Source organism: Pelobates fuscus, chromosome 7 (assembly GCF_036172605.1).
Source record: "Pelobates fuscus isolate aPelFus1 chromosome 7, aPelFus1.pri, whole genome shotgun sequence".
NCBI classification, from domain to species: Eukaryota; Metazoa; Chordata; class Amphibia; order Anura; family Pelobatidae; genus Pelobates; species Pelobates fuscus.
The window spans coordinates 3,260,649-3,283,909 of NC_086323.1; the positions used below are offsets into that span (position 1 = coordinate 3,260,649).

The 23,261-nt window shown below is 43.3% G+C and overlaps 1 protein-coding gene across 1 annotated transcript in view; it reads right to left on the reverse strand.

Moving 5' to 3' along the window:
* The window catches only part of MCOLN3 (mucolipin TRP cation channel 3), a 132,782-nt gene that overhangs the window by 27,362 nt on the left and 82,159 nt on the right, over positions 1–23,261 (reverse strand). Inside the window, exon 10 of the mRNA XM_063427637.1 lies at positions 8,753–8,902. Within this exon, the coding sequence (XP_063283707.1) occupies positions 8,753–8,902 (150 nt within the window). The remainder of the gene's footprint in view (positions 1–8,752; positions 8,903–23,261) is intronic.

The window sequence follows — 23,261 nt, forward strand, 5'->3', positions numbered from 1 at the left end:
CTATCTGATCGCTATGTACTAGATCTCTTACTATCCCTTTCAACCTTTCTGCCAGTATAGAAGAAAATAATTTAGAATCCACATTGATAAGAGAAATTGGACGATAGTTTTTTAATTCTTGGGGATCTTTGTCCTTTTTAAAAATAGGAATTATATTGGCTTGCAAAAGTTCTTTTGGACCCCTTCCATTCATTGTTATTTCATTATATGTTTTAGCCAAATGTTCCACCAAAATATCCCCATAAATTTTGTAAAATCTATTAGTCAGTCCATCCGGACCAGGAGTTTTATAACTCAGTAATTTTTTTATAGCTGTACGAAATCCTATTTTTTCCTTCTGTTTTTTTCAGTTTTCTAGTTAGCCATTTATTGATCTTATTATTTTCATAATAGAAGTTTGCTTTCATCCGATCTAGTTTTTTTTCTATTCTTTCCCTTTCTATTTTTTCTATCTTCATTCTAAGCTCTGATAGTTGTTTAGATGACTCTATATTTAATACAGTTGTATTTTTCCTTGCTAATTGATAATATTCAATATAAAGTCTTTCCCTACTCAGACCTTTTTCTCTCTGGATCTTATTTTTTAATTTAATCAGGTACCCCCGAACGACCGCTTTGAAAGCACACCATATTGTGGCTACTGAGAGTTCTTCTGAACAATTCTCTCTAAAGTACAATGTAATTAATTGTCTTATTTGTTCTTGATCATTTTTGTTATTCAAAATATAGTCATCTAGCCGCCATGTCGTGTTAGATCTTTTTTTAATTTCTGTTTTTATATTAAAGACAATATAGCTATGATCTGACCATATGTTTTCTTCTATCCTTATGTTTATTGTTTGTTCTACTAGATTTGCTTCTCTTGCAAGAGAAGAATGAACTTTTGATGTATGTGTATATTCCCTTTCTTCTGGATTATATACTCTCCATATATCTAATAGCTTATGTTCTAATAATATATTTCTTAATATTCTGGCTTGATTGATCAGATGCTTGGATATTGGTTTACTATCTCTGATTTTTTGTTATCTAGGACAGGATCCATTATACAATTAAAATCTCCCAAGACTACCAAGAGTCCCACTTTGATCTTATCAACTTTTCCCATTATCATTTTGAAATATTTAGTTGGGAGTGTATTCGGGAGATATACATTGACCAGAGTGTATATTTTCTCATCTAGCTTACATATCAATATTTGAAATCTTCCTTCTATATCTATTTCCTCATATATTATTTCTTTATTAATTTTTTTCGATACAATTATAGCCACTCCTCTTTTCTTTTTTTTTTTTCAAGGACGCTTGTGAAATTATCTCATATCCTTCATATGTCCACCTCCTATCTTCTATATTCCAATGTGTCTCCTGCAGCATCGCCAGGTCTATTTGTTTTTTCTTGAGTAATTCCTTCATCATGATTCTTTTGTATGGGGTGTTAAGCCCCTGTACATTAAGTGAAATACACTTCATGTTGTTTTCCCATATCAAGTAACTCCTTTCTGAGCTGTCATCCTTCCCACATCATTCACACACATCTGAGTTCTCATAATACAGAGAAACCCATACACACTCATTCTTACAAGCTGATATGACAGTATAAATACAACCGTCTCTTCAGTCTGTAAGCCTAGAGAATCTCTCATGAGATGTCTAGGGCTAAGGTCTGAGTCAGACCCTAAAGTGGTAACCCGTAAGGGGGACTTACGAGGCTGAAGTTGTTATTATTATCTGTTCCCTCCCCTCTGCCGTCCTCCCCCTGTTCTTCCCCCCTATCCCCTCATCTCTCCTTTTATCCCTGATATATTGTATTTTAACCTGAGGGGAAAAAAGGAAGCCCAGGAGAAGGAGAGTGGGAAGGAGGGAGGGAAGACAGAAAAAAGAAAAGAGAAAGCGGGGAAAAAAAAAAAAATCTTTAGTTATTTTAATTAATTTATCTTATGAATCAACCCATCATAGTATTCTTTCTTAAGTCTAATGTGCAATGATAACCTTATAAATTCCAAACATCTCCTACTTCTTAAAAGAAAACTTTACCAAAAATAAATATTCCTCAGTATTCTAAACACGTTCTATTATTAACCTTTTGATCTAATTGCCCCTTGGTGCTTAATTAAACATCATATAATAAATCAGTAATATCTTAGCTCCATATATTATTTTCGTTTAGGTTTAACCATAATCAGTGTCTCCTTATTATTGTGCAGAATTAACTTTTCCTCCTCTTGGCCCTCATTATCTATTATTTGACTCACTGTGTTCAAGCTTAAATGTGTCGTACTATATTTAACCATATATTATCCACTCGACTTTTCCTTTCCAAAAATATCAACAATTTTCCAAAATTAATATTCACCAATGTTCTAAACAATTTCTATCATTAACCTTTTAATCCTACTACTTCTTAGTGCTTGATTATACCCCACATTCTAAATCAGTGGACATATATACAATTTATGTCAATCCACTCGAAATTCTTATCTCCCTTCTATTATGCTAAGTGGGTTTCCTACTTTTACTCATCTTTATCATTAAGTTACGTCCTATTTTTAATATTACTTTCCTACCACACCCTGTTCATAAATTACCATATATGTGACGTGCTTTTATCACAAAAATAATAGCTTTGCCATTTCCTAAGTCGATTTATCATATGCCCACCAACCATTTGCATTAAATATACATCTTCAGATTGCCCATCATATTAAATTTTCTACTCCTCTCTGCTAATCAGAGAGAGAGAGATTAGAAAAAATAAATATTAAAAATAAACCCTTTTCTTCCCCCCCTCTCTCCCCCCCCTCTTTAGACTCTTATCTCAAGGAATAATTTGTCCATTCTTGTAGTTCTTTTGGGTTTAAAAAAACTCTCTTCTTATCATTCCAATTTATTGTGATGGCTTTGCCTGGGCCCCATCTGTAAGCTATTTTTCTTTCTTTGAGTGGTTTCAGCGCATCAAAGTATTTCTTTCTCTCCAATCTTACAGCTTTAGAAAGATCTTGATAGATTTGAATGTCCTTAAATTTATCGTCTTCTGGGAATTTTTTATTTCGCATAGCTTGAATTAGTTGTTGCTTGAAGATCATTGAATGGAAAGAGACTATCAGATCTCTAGGAACGGTGTTTTGAATTTCTTGAGGTTTTTTAATTCTGTATATGTTTTCCATACTTGTAACCAGGTCTTTATCTTGTAAATTCAGAGTTAGGAACAGGTCGTTTAAATAGGCTTTTATTTTATCCTGAGTGATTATTTCTGGAATATTCTTTATCCTAATGTTTTTAGCTCTCGCTTTTTCTTCCAACATATTTAATCGATCTTCCATTGTCTCCAATTCCAATTTCATCTTGTTTTGTTCCTCTTTGATTGTTTTACAATGGTTGGCTACTTGTTCTTGCATTTCTTCTACTTTAGTTATCCTTTTATTAATTTCTTCCATACTCTTTGTCATTTGGGTCGTGCTATTCTCCAGCTCCTTTTTAAAGATTTCAGTTTGACTGTCAAGACTCATTTTTATAAAATCTTGAAAGTTAGTTATAGAGCTTCTTTTATCTTCAGGTAGGGATTCATCTGAGAAGGACATTTCTCCTCCTTGTTTGCTTTGAGGAGAAAAAAAATTGGTTGGGAATTTTTCATTTACTTTATCTTTTTTGGCCTCCTTAGTTTTTTTTTTGTATCCTTGGCATAGCCATTTTTTTTCTTTACTGTTCCCTTGTCTCTTATCTTTTTCCTTCCCTTTTTTTTCTTCTTTTTTTCCCTTTTTTTTTTCCTTTTCTACAGATATTAGACCTCAAGAGCCCTAATTTTATCACTGTAAATTACCTCTACTCATATATGTTCGTCTTTTTCAAAATATTTAAATTTTATCTCTCAATGATAACTTTATACATCTTATTCCTAGTTATCTAATGAATGCCCACAACCAATGTGGCCACCTCTGTTAATGTTTTCAAATCTAGCTTCTTTTATAAATATATTAATACATTATGTGCTTAATTTCATTATTGTATAATTTACTAACTTATAGACTGACTAATTCAGTTATTTTTAAACTATGCCTGTTCCCTTTTTATTGATTCTCATTAATTTCTAATTTCTAGGCGGCCGGACGTCCTTAACTACATTTCCCATACGTCCTTGCGCCGCTTTGCCGACCATGTGACCCGCGCACCATCCTCCCTATTGGTCGCGGGTCACGTGATGCACTACGAACCCGCCCTCTATGATGTGCATGCCGCCCACCAATAGGACGGCTGCACATCGATATCTATTATGCGGCCAAGCCCCCTGCTCACGTCCCATCTCAGCATACTAATGCTGACGCCGATCACGTGACTCACGCACTACATTTCCCATAGTGCTGTGCGAGTCACGTGACGCGCCATCACTGTTATAAAGATTAATTTATAATTTGGACCCTCGTTTTTTAATTTATTCTATTCCAAATGATTGTGATATGCAGTTTTTAAATTATACATACTTTTATTTATTGTTTTATTTACAATTGTAAATTCGATTTTGTATGTGTACAATGTATGATTCTGATTGGCCACTGACTAATGATGTCATTGTGGCGCCATTTTTAAAGTACTAATGTACCTATATATACTCTTTATGTGCCAGGTTTTATATTATTCCATTTTGATAAAGCCCCAGTGGTGAAACGCGTTAATGGTTTTAAAATATTGTGTAATTTATAGAATAAATGATTTTTGGTTATATATTTGTACCACTATCCTTTTACACACTATTTTTTATTTATTTTTTCCTGGCATTTTATTCAATTTATCCTGAGGTGGGGCTTATACCACCAACGCGACTTCCAGAGTGCAGTGTGGTCTGCACTCTATTTGTGAGTATATTTTATTTTATTTTATCCACTATTACATTATATCATCAGAGAGCACTATTTGCTGGTTTTATCTCCTTCTTCTCCTGAGAATTGGACAAACCCCCTGGAGGACAAGCATCAACATATCCTTTAAGCGGGGATTATTCCACTGTATGCCTATTATACCTGAGCTGGCCATAGCTCATCTAAATGTGAGTGTAATACATATATTTTATGTTATATTGACTTTATACACGCCGCACGATTGGTCCTCTCTTCTTGTGTCTTCCATATCACGAGACGGTTTGAACTACTATAAACAAGAGAAGATACCCTACCAGCGGAATCAGTGACTATATCCATTTTACCTTCTGATATTTATTGGAACTTACCTATTTTTATACCTATTTTTAATTGATATATTTTTTATTTTTATATTTTATTTATTTTTTATTTTTTATTTTTGGCGCAGCCTTTCTTTTTCTTATTGTACATTTCTCATATAGAGGGTTAGAGGGTTACCCTCTGTAAGGTCGCTGCCTATCCACTATATTATTAGCGCTAACCTACCCTTTCTACTTGGATTGACTTGTAATGTATGTTCACAATCAAAACCCTCATCAAGTACCATGTGACCTTCTGCATCCCCTTCCTGTTCCATGGTCACAACGGTCTATGGATTTTATAGTAGACCTACCGCCTTCTAAAGGTTTTACTGTTATTTTGGTTGTGATAGACCGCTTTTCTGAGATGGCACACTTCACCCCACTGAAAAAATTACCATTGTCTGATGAATTAGCAAATATATTCAAAGAAATAATACGACTACACGGTATGCCTGACGTCATCGTATCAGATAGGGGTTCACAATTTATCTCAAAATTTTGGAGGGGCTTTTGCAAGGAAATAAGTATTGAACGTGCCTTTTCGTCTGCCTATCCACAAACGAATGGTGCTGCTGAACGGACTAATCTCCACTGCTTTACGTCTCAACTCCAGGACAAGTGGGCGGACCTTCTTCCCGAAACTGAATTTGCCAGAAATAATGCCAAACATTCTGCCTCTGGCCACAGTCCTTGTCATCATCCGAATCTGCTCCCAGCTATATTCTCTACCATAGAGGGTTAGAGGGTTACCCTCTGCCAGGCCGCTGCCTATCCACCTTTTTATTATTAGCGCTAACCTCCTTTCCTGTTCTGTTCAGGAATGCCTGTTCTGGATGAGCATTTGTATACCATACGTGATACATGGAAGACGGTCCAGGCCATCTTGGAGAAGACTGTGCTCACTCAGAAATATTTTGCTGATAGATATCGTAGAGCTGCACCTTCTTATCATAAGGGTGATAGAGTATGGTTATCTACACTAAATATCCGTTTACGTGTTCCTTCGATCAAACTAGCCCCAAGATATATCGGCCCCTACAAGGTTTTATGGAGAATGAAATGAAGCCAGCGGGGTGGTCGGGTTTCGCTAAATTTCTGTAAGTACCGAACTAGGTAAAAGCATGTGGAGTCCGGTACACTTATTAATGAAATAGGATATCAGTTATCTAGTCCTGTATAAAGTTAGCTAGTTCGGTATAAAGTTAGGAAGTCATGTTTAAAGTTATCTAGTCCTGTAAAAAGTTATGTAGTCTTGTATAAAGTTATTGTAACATATTCATCCTCACCTTGTGCCGCTCAGCAGCATAAAGTGTTATTTTAGTGTACCTTATATCCAGAGGTCTTCTGCTGTTTTCTGTATCCAAGTGGGGCAGTGCTCTCCTTATTAGCACATCTACCTGAACACAGAGACCCTAGTATAACTGGCTCCCTAAAAGGAGAAACTGACCGAGCACCTAAAGAAGGTCTGTTATTACCTAAATATACCTATGCCCGAGTGACCTGAGACTATCCATATGTGGCTCTAGACCATGTGAGTGTGGTCCATATTATTTTTCACTTCATATTGTTGGACTTTGATATACTTCACTATTTGTGCATTATCTTTCCCCTTGTAGGGAACTACATACCTGTATACTAGCCCTGTATATAGTTAGCTAGTCCTCTATAAAGTTATCTAGCCCTGTATATAGTTAGCTAGTCCTGTATAAAGTTATCTAGCCCTGTATAAAGTTAGCTAGCCCTGTATAAAGTTATCTAGCCCTGTACATAGTTAGCTAGAACTGTAAAAAGTTATCTAGCCCTGTATATAGTTAGCTAGTCCTGTGTAAAGTTAGCTAGCCCTGTATGAAGTTAGCTAGCCCTGTATATAGTTAGCTAGTCCTGTATAAAGTTAGCTAGCCCTGTGTAAAGTTAGCTAGCCCTGTGTAAAGTTAGCTAGCCCTGTATAAAGTTAGCTAGCCCTTTGTAAAGTTAGCTAGTCCTGTGTAAAGTTAGCTAGCCCTGTATAAAGTTAGCTAGCCCTGTGTAAAGTTAGCTAGAACTGTGTAAAGTTAGCTAGAACTGTGTAAAGTTAGCTAGCCCTGTATAAAGTTAGCTAAAACTGTAAAAAGTTATCTAGCCCTGTATAAAGTTAGCTAGCCCTGTGTAAAGTTAGCTAGCCCTGTATAAAGTTAGCTAGCCCTGTGTAAAGTTAGCTAGTCCTGTGTAAAGTTAGCTAGCCCTGTATAAAGTTAGCTAGCCCTGTGTAAAGTTAGCTAGAACTGTGTAAAGTTAGCTAGCCCTGCATAAAGTTAGCTAGCCCTGTGTAAAGTTAGCTAGCCCTGTGTAAAGTTAGCTAGCCCTGTGTAAAGTTAGCTAGCCCTGTATAAAGTTAGCTAGCCCTGTGTAAAGTTAGCTAGCCCTGTATAAAGTTAGCTAGCCCTGTGTAAAGTTAGCTAGTCCTGTGTAAAGTTAGCTAGCCCTGTATAAAGTTAGCTAGCCCTGTGTAAAGTTAGCTAGAACTGTGTAAAGTTAGCTAGAACTGTGTAAAGTTAGCTAGCCCTGTATAAAGTTAGCTAAAACTGTAAAAAGTTATCTAGCCCTGTATAAAGTTAGCTAGCCCTGTGTAAAGTTAGCTAGCCCTGTGTAAAGTTAGCTAGTCCTGTGTAAAGTTAGCTAGCCCTGTATAAAGTTAGCTAGCCCTGTGTAAAGTTAGCTAGAACTGTGTAAAGTTAGCTAGCCCTGCATAAAGTTAGCTAGCCCTGTGTAAAGTTAGCTAGCCCTGTGTAAAGTTAGCTAGCCCTGTGTGAAGTTAGCTAGCCCTGTATAAAGTTAGCTAGCCCTGTGTAAAGTTAGCTAGTCCTGTATAAAGTTAACTAGCCCTGTGTAAAGTTAGCTAGAACTGTGTAAAGTTAGCTAGCCCTGCATAAAGTTAGCTAGCCCTGTGTAAAGTTAGCTAGCCCTGTATAAAGTTAGCTAGCCCTGTGTAAAGTTAGCTAGCCCTGTGTAAAGTTAGCTAGTCCTGTATAAAGTTAGCTAGCCCTGTGTAAAGTTAGCTAGCCCTTGGAAAGTTAGCTAGCCCTGTGTAAAGTTAGCTAGCCCTGTGTAAAGTTAGCTAGCCCTGCATAAAGTTAGCTAGCCCTGTGTAAAGTTAGCTAGCTCTGTATAAAGTTAGCTAGCCCTGTGTAAAGTTAGCTAGCCCTGTGTAAAGTTAGCTAGCCCTGTATAAAGTTAGCTAGCCCTGTGTAAAGTTAGCTAGCCCTGTGTAAAGTTAGCTAGCCCTGTATAAAGTTAGCTAGCCCTGCTGAGGATATGTTAGTGTAATTTCAACAAACACTTCATCTCCACACAAGTCTCCTGTATGTATTGATACATTTCTATATTCTCTTTAAGGAGGTATTCTGCTATAATCTACTAGACCAAGGGTAGGCAACCTAGGCATCAGATTTTATGGACAACATCTCCCGTGATGGCTGTAAGAGCATTATTGGAGTACACAACACCTGGAGTGCCTAAGGCAGCCATTTTCCCATCATGCATCACTCTGGCCATGTCTCACCTTTACTTGGATTTCCATTTTTAAGACTGAGCCGATGATGGAGAGCAAATCACTGATGATAATCAGTATGTACCAACCGTTGACAAACTCCATGCGATCAGCCCAGGAGACCTTCCTAGAGAATCGATACTGGGCGAAGCGAACGTACTCCTACAGTGAGACAGAATTAAACGCCATCTTGTTAGAACGAGTTTTCTGAAGGATGAAGTCAGAGAAATTATTAAAGGGACACTATAGTCACCAGAACAACTACAGCTCATTGTATGGTGTGGTGAAAGTAACCTCGCCACTTGTACTTGGAGGAGCCTGCTTGCCAGCCTCCTGCCCACAGACTATGGGCTCTGCAGGGAAACCTGTAAAAGACTACCGAACCTGACCGACTGCTAGCACTGATTTCCCTGGAACTGTTTTGGGCATAGGACCATGTGCACGGTTGGTCAAAACTATTACTTCCAGGAAATTCCTGAACCCCTGAACCGATCTGGGTGATGTTTGGATATGTTGTTCACCCAGATCAGGGCTATCAGGGTGTTTTATGTGTTTTAAGGTACTTTTGGGGGTTTCATAAAATTGTATGTTTTTCTGTGCCTGGAGATAACTGAGTTACATTAGTACAGTTCCTGATTCAATAAGAAACTGTACCAATTCCTTCTCTGTTCTTCAGGCCTAACTTCACACTCAAACTCAGTGAAGACCTGCAGAAACACCTACCACTCTCAGGTACTGACTGAATCTTGGAAGATACTCCACCTCATTTATTCTTGGATTGCTACCATATTATCTTGTGTTCCTATAGAATTGTTACCATTTATACCTGTAGTTTGCCACTAATTTGCCACTAGTTTACCACTAATATTTCATATACACAGTTATTAAAGGGACACTATAGTCACCAGAAGAACTACAGCTTATTGAATTTGTTCTGGTGAGTAGAATCATTACCTTCAGGCTTTTTGCTGTAAACACTGTCTTTTCAGAGAAAATGCAGTGTTTACATTACAGCCTAGTGATCACTTCACTGGCCACTCCTCAGATGGCTAGTAGTGGGGCTTCCTGGGGCAGTGCTGCACAGTGTGACTGATATTCAGTATATCCTCCCTCTGCATGCACACACTAAGCTTTCCTCATAGAGATGTATTGATTCAATGTATCTCTATGAGGAGATGCTGATTGGCCAGGACTGTGTTTGAATCATGCTGGCTCTGCCCCTGATCTGCCTCTTTGTCAGTCTCAGCCAATCCAATGCTTTCCTATTGTATTCGCTGAGATCACCACTTCTGATGATGTCAGCCAAGGAAGCTCTACATTCCCCTACTGTCACGGGTTCGTGAGTCTATTGCTCTTATTCCTTCAATCTGTCAGAGTTTCTTTGTTGTTTTAAACAGCAACCCTTCCTCTCTCTGTCTGAGCTTTCAGCTGATTATTAACGATCAGCTCCCTCATTACTGTTTCAGCGGTTACTCACGTGGTTGTTAGTAACCAGCCCTGTTGCTAATAAGTGCAGCCTATTTAAGCAGCAAGTTCCAGTTCCTCCTTGCCCTTGCGCAGTTTCCTGTTCCCAAGAAGACTCTTTGTTTCCTGTGAATTCCTGACTCCGCTGCTCTCTGTTCTCCTGATCCTGGCTCGTCTGACTATCCGCTTTGGTGCCTGACCCCTGCTTGCCTCGTGGACTTTGCTTTTGGCTATTTCTTTATTTGCTATTTATAATAGAGGTGTTTTGCATCTACATTCTGTCCTAATTCCAGATGTGCTGAATATAGTGAAAGTATTCCCTTTGTGTAGAGTTTCCACAATATAATGGACCCAACCAGTCATATTGGGTAAAAGCAGCGATCTGACTTTATTAGGCCACACTCGGCTTCTTATGCAGTGCCTCTAGCATGGGGTTTCTAATACAAAATCACAGGGGTTTCCTTCCCACAACCATTGTGTTTTAGAGGTAATTGAGCTCAAATTCAGCTAATCCAATTATCTCTCAAATAGGAAACCTTACATACAATTTTCTCATATCACAAAAATACATGACAACAGCATCGGAATCCCACAAAAATTATATTCCCCTATAGCCTTGATCCGAGCACATAACAAATCCAAAAATCGCTAAGATCGGTTCGGTAAAACTGGCTGCCTGCTAGACGTGATATTGTCAATTTCAAAAGGGGTTAAATTGATTTTATGTCAAGACATGAGAATTGCTTAACCCTTTCTTTACTGTCCACCAATAGCAGCAAAGAATACAAACAGGGCTCGAGTCCTGCAGGAACGCATGGGAACGGCGTTCCAGCACTTTTTCCAAAGCAGGAACGCCGTTCCCGTCACCAGTCCTGCAGGAACTGCCCTGCTACCTGCACACAGGGACCATCACACACTGTGTTCCCTCTCCGGATCTAACTCTCGCGAGACCCACTCTGCACAGGCAAATCTTGCGAGAGTTATAGCTGGAGAGGGAACACAGAGTGTGATGGTCCCTGTGTGCAGCGGCTGGATCCCTCCACCAGACCACCAGGTGATCTCCCCCTCCCTGACAAGGTAAGAAGCAGGGAGGGGGGAATAAAATAAAAAAAATAAAAACACATAAAGATAAAAAAAAAATGCTTCACAGACACATCATCCAGCACACACACACACACACACATCATCCAGCACACACACACACACACACACACCATCCAACACACACACACCATCCAACACACACACACCATCCAACACACACACACACACACCATCCAGCACACACACACACACACCATCCAACACACACACACACATCATCCAGCACACACACTCACATCATCCAGCGCACACACACACCAAACACACACACCATCCAACACACACACACCATCCAACACACACACACACCATCCAGCACACACACACACCATCCAACACACACACACATCATCTAGCACACACACATCAACTAGCACACACACTCACATCATCCAGCACACACACACATCATCCAGCACACACCATCCAACACACACACACACACACAACATCCAGTACACACACACACCATCCAACACACACACACACATCATCTAGCACACACATCATCTAGCACACACACACACACACATCATCCAACACACACATCATCCAGCACACACACACACACACACACATCATCCAGCACACACACACACACCATCCAACACACACACACACACATCATCCACATCAACACACACACACACCATCCAGCACACACACACACACACACACACACCATCCAACACACACACATACACCATCCAACACACACATCATCTAGCACACACACATCATCCAGCACACACACACACATCATCCAGCACACACACACACCATCCAACACACACACACATCATCCACATCAACACACACACACACACCGTCCAGCACACACACACACACACACCATCCAACACACACACATTCACCATCCAACACACACACATACATCATCTAGCATACACACATCATCCAGCACACACACACACACATCATCCAGCACACACACACATCATCCAGCACACACACACATCATCCAACACACACACACACACACATCATCCAACACACACATCATCCAGCACACACACACGCACACACACATCATCCAACACACACACACACACACACACATCATCCAACACACACACACATCATCCAACACACACACACATCATCCAACACACACATCATCCAGCACACACACACACACACACATCATCCAGCACACACACACACACACATTATACACAATCTGCACTTACTACAAACACACTACATTCATTATACACAATCTGCACTTACTACAAACACACTACATTCATTATACACACTCTGCACTCATTACAAACACACTACATTCACTATACACACTCTGCATTCATTATACATACTCTGCATTCACTACAAACACAATACATTCACTACACACACTGCATTCATTATACACACTCTGCACTCACTACAAACACACTACATTCACTATACACACTACATTCACTATACGCTGCATTCACTACAAACACACTACACACACTGCATTCATTATACACACTGCACTCACTACAAACACACTGCATTCATTATACACACTCTGCACTGACTACAAACACACTACATTCATTATACACACTCTGCACTCACTACAAACACACTAAATTCATTATACACACTCTGCACTCACTACAAACACTCAATTCATTATACACACTCTGCACTCACTACAAACAAACTACATTCACTATGCACACTCTGCACTCACTACAAACGCTAAATTCATTATACACACTCTGCACTCACTTCAAACACTAAATTCATTATACACACTCTGCACTCACTACAAACACACTAAATTCATTATACACACTCTGCACTCACTACAAACACTCAATTTTACACACTCTGCACTCACTACAAACACACTACATTCATTATACACACTCTGCACTCACTACAAACACACTACATTCACTATACACACTCTGCACTCACTACAAACACTAAATTCATTATACACATTCTGCACTCACTACAAACACACTACATTCATTATACACACCCTGCACTGCACTATATGCATAGGAGTGTAATTTTTTTAAGGGGGGGATTGGAATCATGGGTGAGTTCCCACACTTTTTTCTCCAGGACTTGACCCCTGAATACAAACAGTAAGAAAAAATGGTAACCCCACATATTACCTCTTTCTTTGCTGCTCCGCACAAAGATAAGTACATTACAAATGTACTCTTACCTATAATTGATTAACTATTGATTATTTTTATTATTTATTGTTCTTATTATTAAAAACATTATTATTGCTTTATTATTCTTATAGTAAAAACTGATTTTTTTTTCCTCCTGTTTATTACTTATATTGTTCTCTTATAATATGTCTATGCTTACCTTTAAGCCCAGGGTTCCAGTCCTTCCTTGGGGAACTATTCTTTGTACCCCTCTCCCTTGAGCTTTCGTTTGTTGCCCTTATCTTTTTTCCTTTTTTATCTCCTTATCTCTGCCTTTTGGCTCTCTCCCCCCTTCTCCTTGTCTGTTTGGCGCCTTTTTGCGCCTGTTTCACCACCTCTGTTCGGCTGTTTTCGTGTATGAATCAAGCCCGTTCAGCTAAATTCATCACAAATCTATGCTGTGCGTTAATTTGACCGGCATATAGTACCATTCGTCTGTCTGCCACGTTCGACTATTTTGCCGCAAATGGGTTTTCGTTTGTCTGTTTCCTTTATCCTTACCATTCGTTTCTTTGTTCCCACGAATTTGTCGTTTTTTTACACAAATTTTCGATTCATGAATTGGACACATTCACAGGTTTTTTTTCCGCGAATCTCGCGAGACTGGCGGCGGCCATTTTCTGACCTCCTGTCTTCTGCTTGTGTGCTCTACCTCGTGTCTTTTCCTGTCTGCCGGTCTGGGCCCTGGTGAGCTCCCCTATCTCTACCCTCTCCATTAAATATCTAGTCTGGGGTGATTAACTTCTTCTAGCCTGTACTGTTTTATTTTGTTTAGATTATTTGTTCAGTCCATATATTTTGCTGGGGAATCTCACAGTATACTATGCTGTGATGAAAGCACCTTCATCACTAGGATTTGGAGAGTCGTGCTTGCCAACCACTTGCCCTGTGACCATGGCCCCTGGGATATATTGCCCTTTAAAAACACTATTTGGGCATATTGGATTTTAAAGGCACTGTTTCTGCCCTTGGACTTTTAACTGGAACAGATTCAAATATATGGCGGCAGCCAGCTTAAATTGTCCATGAGTGTTTTGCCGTTGAGTGTATGGAACTGTTTTGGGCATGGGACCATGTGCACGGTGGGGCAAAAGTAAGACTTCCAGGAAATTTCTGAACCGATCTGGGTGATTTTTGGATATGTTGTTCACCCAGATCGGGGCTATCAGGGGATGTGACTTTGTGGGGACATGTATTTTGGGGTACTTTTTGGGGTTTGTAAAAAATGTATGTTTTCTTTTTTTTGTTTAGAGTTAATTGAGTTAGTCCATCGTCTTGGTTAATTGTATCAGAGGCAGAGGGGAGGGCTTGTGTGCTGTATGTGGGAGGGTCAGACATTGTTGTATTGTTCTGATTGGTTTCTGTGCCTGTGTTCCATCAGGCCCAGGGGGTGTGCCTCTGGCCTAAGGAATTGTATAAATTGCTGGCTTGCATTAAAGAGACTTGTTCTACCCTTCATGGAGTTTCGGCTCATGTTTGGGGGATTGGAGAACTACCTACACTCTGGGGATTGCTATAATCACTATACTCCCCAGAGTAAGCTCTTGTAAGAGCTTGTTCCTGTTCCTGCTCTCTGGATTTAGGAGAGGTCTGCCTACTGGAAGCTGGACCCTGGTCTTGGGTCCAAAGTGGGTGTAAGACGGCGAAACCCCAACCAAGCTGCGGCGGTTCGTGGGGTCTGCAGTAGTTATGGTGTCTAGTGGAGTGCTTGGAGCCCTAGGAAAACACTAGGAGCATCCGTCAACGGAAGGTACCCCGTCGGGGTGCCAGGTGTTCCGTTACATATGCCCAAACCTAAAGTGCCTGCCTGCCCCCTTCCCCTGGTGAGATGAACATGCCCCAGGGCTTGGTGAACCCCTCTTCCAGTTCTAATTCCCCTTCATCTACAGTGAACCCTATGTCTCTGCCTGATGAGGCTCAGTCTCTGGTGCTACAGCGCTCAGTCACTGACGCCGTTATGACAGCTATGGGCTCTTTGTCCTCTGCCCTCTCCCAGATCATCTCTCAGGCTTTACTCCCATGCCTACTGGCGCAGAAATTTTGGCCACACCGACGCGCATAATGCATCCTGTCTCAGACCTTTCAGGGGACGCACCTAAAAAGGCTACCGCTAAAGCCAAACATTTAAACCCCTCTGCCTCCAGAACCCATATGACGGGTGTACCTGTGACCACCCATGACGGCATGCCCATGTCACGCAAAAGAGACTTTCCGCGCCAGGCAGAACGGGTGCGGCAGTGGAAATGTGCTAGAGCACAACGTGAGAGCGACTCCGATTCAGAAATCGGGTCTAGTGAGGAGGCGCTGAGTCCGTGAGTGACTCTGACAATGTAATGTGCGAGCAGAGCACTGATCCTTTTGTCCCTGCTCGCAGTTACTCCCCCGCAACTGTGGGCTCCACACTCATGGATCCATATAGGGAACCCATGTTCGACCCGGATGCTCTCCATCATCCGAGGTCGGCTGAATGGCTCCCGGCAGACCATGTGGCCCATTAACTCAAAAATTGAGTATGGTGCCCCCTCAGTAAGGCGGCACAAAACAAACTCAGGTTGGAATGCCCATGGCCCTTGGTGCCTAGCAAGGTATGTGAGACCCTGATAGTCGATCCTAAAATGACCCAATTCATCTCCAAATTGGGATGGAATCCTCGCAAGGGTCTGGATTCGGCACTTAAATCATGCCAGGACAAACATCCGGACATATTTGGTCCCTTAGCTAAATTATTTGACCTGGCTGAAGTTGCCAGAGCCGAGAACAGGCGGATTGACCCGGAAGAACTCAGTGGCTGGGTGGAGAGAGCTATCTGCATAGCGGGCAGTGTTAACACCTCCCTGTCCATAGAACGGCGTAAAGCCATTCTCTTTAAAATAGAGCCAAAGTTGGCCAACCTCGCCCTCACCGAGGCGGGCAAGGACGCCCAGGGCCTGTTTTTTAGGGACTCCTTTATAAAGGACCTGGGTCGTTTTGTGGGAGCTTTTACAGCCCTGGACAAAGCCCAATCCACCGTGAAGAGGGTATTTCAAGGGCTGGTCTCTACCAGGGCCGGCAGATTCAGGGGTCGTCTGTCCGGCCGTTCCAACTACCACTCCCGTGGTTCGGGATGAGGCTCCTACACCCAGCAAACACCCTACTATGAAACAAGAAACCAGTCCCCCTTCTTCCCTTCTTGTGGAAGGTCCTAGTGATTCAAGGTTTCAGAGGGTTCCAGACGCTTTTACGGTAAGCTTGCATCTACCTTGTGTTTTTTCCAATATTTGTGTAGGGGATCATTTTTTCCACACTTGGTCCAAGTACATATTACGCTTTCTCTGGAAAGGCGACGCCTGGCGCTTTACGTGCCTTCCCTTTGGATTCTCGTCGGCTTCTTGGTGCTTCACAAAATTGATGCGCCCAGACATGGCTTGGTTGCGCAGTCGAGGAGTTCGGCTAATAGTCTACTTGGACAACGTTCGGTCCTCCTGAGGCATCTGCAATGGATGAAGAACCTCCTCTCTCGCCTGGGATTCCTCCTCAACTGGGAGAAATCCTGCCTGTCTCCTTCACAACGCATGGAGTTCCTCAGGTTCACCGTAAACTCATAAGAGGAATCACTCAGCCCTTCCCCGTCCAAGATTTGGACCATCTGCAAGGAATTACACCGCGCTCTAGCGCGCCTCCAGTTACCTCTACACCATCTGGCACGGATCATTCGACTACTTGCATCCTCAATCCAGGCGGTCTTCCCAGGCCCTCTCCAAACAGGTTTCAGATGTTCGTGCCCCTGATGCTAGGTCTTTCACTCCGGACGGGGTGACATTTAACATCTCCAGACGCACTAAGATGGCTATTCTTGTCTTGACATAAAATTACATGATTTCCCCTATTTCATGAGGAAAAGTCATGATTTTATGAAAGACACAGAGGTGAGTATTGTCCCACCCTTCTACGTTTATTTCACATGATTCTCCCTCCCTGTTGATTTTCTCTCTCATGTAGGATTCCAGGGGGTGGTAGGTATTAGCGATGCGCTCTGTGTTTATTTTACCATTAATGCTCATGTGACCTGACTATGTTTTATGTTTTGTAAAGTGGTTTTTCTTGCTATGTGGGCACTGTGTTCTTCCATCTATTAATATGATGTGTCTTGGCATGCGCACTTTGGTTCAAATACCGATTTAACCATCGGGCTCCTGTTTTTTATGTTTTCACAGGTTGATTCTATTTCACAGGGTCCTCACTGCTTCCCACAAGGCTTCAACTCGCCTGCTGGATGTCTATGGATTGTTCTGTGATGGGATCCTCACTGTTGGCGGTTCTGTTGTATGATGGATTGGTCCCAGTTCATTTATGGTTCCTGGTTGGAGTCCGGCTGGATTTCTGGACGGTGGTTCTGCTATTGTAGAACTGATTCATCGGTTCCTGTTTAAAGTTGTTATTGTGTCGCATCTCCAAAGAAAGAGGAAATATGTGGGGAGGTGCTGACTATTATACTGGGACTTGGGATGGGAGTGGTCGATCACTATGGTTACTGTGACGAAACCAACCTCGCCACGGGGCATTGGAGAAACCTGTTTGCCCGCCTCCTACCTGCTGACTATGGCCCATGGATTATTTGGGGCATATTGTATTTTATTGTGCAACTGCTGGCCCTTTAAGTACAGTGAATGGTATTTTATTGTACTGCTGCTGGCCCTTTAAGAACCGTCTGGGGACATATTGTGACTTTGCTGAACAATGCCCCTTTAAGACTATGTCCCCAGACCGGTAAAATAACTTGTTCCTGGCTTTCCCCCACTTGGTTCAGTAAATAGGGCTTACTGAACCAAGTACCACACAGGCAGACCACCCAGAAGCTAAAGTGTGCAGGCAATTTACCTCCCAGGCTGTGAGGTTACTGCCGGTCAATTGCACGTGGCGGCGGCCATCTTGGTTTCCTCGAATGCGGTCAGCGGTGTATGCTAAAGATTCTGTGGAACTAAAATCGGCTACACATTCTGCCGAACACCGCTGACCCTTACCTTCTCCCATACTGAACTTGCAGCTCCAGAGACTAAGTCCCGTTCGAAATGGGACTTAGTCGTTTTTTCGCATGAAATTGACCGACCGCACAGCCCAAATCTATGGAACTGTTTTGGGCAGGAAATTGTGCTTGCGGTCGGTCATAAAGGACTTCCAGCTAACTTTTGATCCACTGGAGGGATTTGGCTGATTTTTGGAAGGGTTTATGTTTGAAGTGTGCTGAGTTCAAATATGTAATTGTTATGAATATTGGATGTAGGGTTTTAAAGTTATAGCACATGTATAAAAACTGTATTTTCCCTGGCTGTAATAATTATGTTAACTGGTTATCTGAGGGGAGGGAACTTGTGGGTTGTAACCGTTATGCTATTGGCTGTTTTACCCCGCCCCTGTGGGCGGTCTTTTATGTGTAAGATGGAAATAAAAGCAGACTGGGTGTGCTAGCACCTCAGATCATCTTGTACCTTCATGAAGTTTCGGCTCATGTTTGGGGGATTGGAGAACTACACTCTGGGGATTGCTATAATCACTATACTCCCCAGGGTATTATCGCTGAGCTCTGCTAAGAGCTTGTTCCTGTTCCTGCTCTCTGGAATTCGGAGAGGTCCATTTACTGGAAGCTAGTCCCTGGTCTTGGGTCCAGAGTGGGTAGCGTGGCGAGACCCCAACCAAGCTGCGGCGGTTCGTGGGAGTCTACAGTGGTTATGGTGTCTGGTGGAGTGCTTGGAGACCTCGGAAAGCACTAGGAGCATCCGTCAGCGGAGGGTACCCGGTCGGGGTGCCAGCGGTTCCGTGACAGTGGTGGCAGCGGTGGGATGGCGTCCTAGTGCGAGGTAAAGCAGCTCAGAGACACAGTTCATTTGGAGTTACAATTGAGGGCAACGTTCGTATTTGTACAGCAGCCCTGTTCACAACAGAATGGAGAGAGTTAGCACCTGGGCAGCGCTCACCTACGAGCAGGCGTTCCTTCGGGAAATGCGATGGCGACTGGCGTGTTTTAGCACGGATGTCCCGGACAGCGTTGTCCGGATACTTGAGGCTCATGTGGCCGAGGATCTGCAATACCAAGCCGAACGAGCCGGGTGGGGGACACCCAAGCCACAGCGTCAGTGTGAGTCCCAGAGAGCAGAAGGTGTCGTCCTTCCTCTCCAGCGGCAGTGTGTACCCCAGGGAGCAGAAGGTGCCGTCCTTCCTCCCCAGCGGCAGTGTGAGTCCCAGAGAGCAGAAGGTGTCGTCCTTCCTCTCCAGCGGCAGTGTGTACCCCAGGGAGCAGAAGGTGCCGTCCTTCCTCCCCAGCGGCAGTGTGTGTCCCAGGGAGCAGAAGGTGTCGTCCTTCCTCCCCAGCGGCAGTGTGTACCCCAGGGAGCAGAAGGTGCCGTCCTTCCTCCCCAGCGGCAGTGTGAGTCCCAGAGAGCAGAAGGTGTCGTCCTTCCTCTCCAGCGGCAGTGTGTACCCCAGGGAGCAGAAGGTGCCGACCTTCCTCCCCAGCGGCAGGGTGTATCCCAGGGAGCAGAAGGTGTCGTCCTTCCTCCCCAGCGGCAGTGTGTATCCCAGGGAGCAGAAGGTGTCGTCCTTCCTCCCCAGCGGCAGTGTGTATCCCAGGGAGCAGAAGGTGTCGTCCTTCCTCCCCAGCGGCAGTGTGTGTCCCAGGGAGCTGAAGGTGCCCTCCTTCCTCCCCAGCGGCAGTGTGTACCCCATGGAGCTGAAGGTGCCGTCCTTCCTCCCCAGCGGCAGTGTGTACCCCAGGGAGCAGAAGGTGCCGTCCTTCCTCCCCAGCGGCAGATCATTAATGTGCAGGGAATTGGGAGCCCAGTCTCCATTCCCCAGCGGCAGAGTGTTCTATCGGGAGAGGAGCCTGTTACCCCCTCTCCCCAGCGACAGCTTAGTGTACCAGGGGGAGACTGTAAGCCCCACAACTGTGCAGATGGGACCGTGGTCTCTGCACCTACAGCACAGGGTGTAAGGACAGTCAGTCCTGTCCTCCAGCAACAAGGCTGCTTAGCCAAAGGGGAGACAGTCGGTCTCCCCCTCCAACAGCGGAACTATGTATCTAAAGGGGAGACAATCGGTCTCCAACAGCAGAGCTGCGCAGCTAAAGGGGAGACAGTCGGTCTCCAGCAACCAGGCTCCAACCAGACTACTCCCGTGGTAGTGCTGGCACCAGGGCAGAGTACCGCTGGCCTCTGCCCACTCAGCAACCCACCAAAACAGCCTACCAGTCCCCCACACAGCCATGGTGAGGCATCTGGACCTGGACAAGTTTTTTCCTTACTCAGGTGTAATCACCCTTTATTGTGGGTGGGCTGTACTGCTGTTCCTGTTTTGTGGGTGGGCTGCTGGACTAACAAGGGCACTGACCGGCAAGAGGTCAGGTACCCTGTTAGTCTGTTTGGAAAAGGGGAGAAATGTGACGAAACCAACCTCGCCACGGGGCATTGGAGAAACCTGTTTGCCCGCCTCCTACCTGCTGACTATGGCCCATGGATTATTTGGGGCATATTGTATTTTATTGTGCAACTGCTGGCCCTTTAAGTACAGTGAATGGTATTTTATTGTACTGCTGCTGGCCCTTTAAGAACCGTCTGGGGACATATTGTGACTTTGCTGAACAATGCCCCTTTAAGACTATGTCCCCAGACCGGTAAAATAACTTGTTCCTGGCTTTCCCCCACTTGGTTCAGTAAATAGGGCTTACTGAACCAAGTACCACACAGGCAGACCACCCAGAAGCTAAAGTGTGCAGGCAATTTACCTCCCAGGCTGTGAGGTTACTGCCGGTCAATTGCACGTGGCGGCGGCCATCTTGGTTTCCTCGAATGCGGTCAGCGGTGTATGCTAAAGATTCTGTGGAACTAAAATCGGCTACACATTCTGCCGAACACCGCTGACCCTTACCTTCTCCCATACTGAACTTGCAGCTCCAGAGACTAAGTCCCGTTCGAAATGGGACTTAGTCGTTTTTTCGCATGAAATTGACCGACCGCACAGCCCAAATCTATGGAACTGTTTTGGGCAGGAAATTGTGCTTGCGGTCGGTCATAAAGGACTTCCAGCTAACTTTTGATCCACTGGAGGGATTTGGCTGATTTTTGGAAGGGTTTATGTTTGAAGTGTGCTGAGTTCAAATATGTAATTGTTATGAATATTGGATGTAGGGTTTTCAAGTTATAGCACATGTATAAAAACTGTATTTTCCCTGGCTGTAATAATTATGTTAACTGGTTATCTGAGGGGAGGGAACTTGTGGGTTGTAACCGTTATGCTATTGGCTGTTTTACCCCGCCCCTGTGGGCGGTCTTTTATGTGTAAGATGGAAATAAAAGCAGACTGGGTGTGCTAGCACCTCAGATCATCTTGTACCTTCATGAAGTTTCGGCTCATGTTTGGGGGATTGGAGAACTACACTCTGGGGATTGCTATAATCACTATACTCCCCAGGGTATTATCGCTGAGCTCTGCTAAGAGCTTGTTCCTGTTCCTGCTCTCTGGAATTCGGAGAGGTCCATTTACTGGAAGCTAGTCCCTGGTCTTGGGTCCAGAGTGGGTAGCGTGGCGAGACCCCAACCAAGCTGCGGCGGTTCGTGGGAGTCTACAGTGGTTATGGTGTCTGGTGGAGTGCTTGGAGACCTCGGAAAGCACTAGGAGCATCCGTCAGCGGAGGGTACCCGGTCGGGGTGCCAGCGGTTCCGTTACAGTTACCATTTTTCTTACTGTTTATATTCTTTGCTATTGGTGGACAGTAAAGAAAAGGTTAAGCAATACTCGCCTCCGTGTCTTTCATAAAATCATCACTTTTCGTCATGAAATAGCAAAATCATGTAATTGTATGGGAGGTCAGAGCTTACAACCTAAATTCCTCTTTGAAGCTGGGACCCCAGCAGAGCTACTCTGTAAGGTGTGAGAAGTCACACATAAGTGGCCTGGAAGTCTGGTTCCAGTATAAACTAACTCTCTCATTTGCCAAATGTCTTGGTGTCTGGGACATAATTGGGTCAAGACATGATTAATTAATTTCCTGCTTGACACCAAGACACATAGCACAATAGCGTTTACATAATACAATTAACACAATAGCTTTCATCCAGCTCAACATTTTACATAATAACAGTAACACAATGTAACCCCTGTGGCAGTGTGAGGGGACACTGTTATATTACCCCCAGTATGGCACTCTCAGTGTTCCCTGACTAGCGGGGGTTAAAAATCAGGTTGCTCTAGTCTAGTACATCAATTAGGGAGCTACATAAACCCTATGCAAAGGGAAATCAGTCTCTCCTGTGAAGAGCTGGGGCGGAGACAGAGAGACAGAGAGACAGAGAGACAGAGAGACAGAGAGACAGAGAGTCAAAAAGACTGCTGAAACTGTGTGGGAACAAAGAGGTATTTTGCAAGCCTTTATTTTTATTTGTTAAACTACTGGGGTCAGCTTAGCTGCCCAGTAGCATAGAAAGGGTACTCTAAGTTAGTTAGTCTCCAGTGTGGAGTAAGAGATTATTTTGGTTTAATGTTTTGCTGTGGCTCAATTGGGGCAGGCTTGCTAAATAAAGCTTTCCTTATCTTTGAAGAAAGAACGGTTACTGTTGTTTATGACCCAAAACCGGCCAGCCTGCTACACCCCATATCCTATATATCATTTTAAAGTCTGTGACCAGGCCCATTGTCTGTGGGCTAGCTGTTATGCCTCTCTAGCAGGCTGTGGCACGGGAGCTTCCGTGGCAAATACTAACTAGAATTTTAAGGAGGCGGATCAGGGGCAGAGCCAG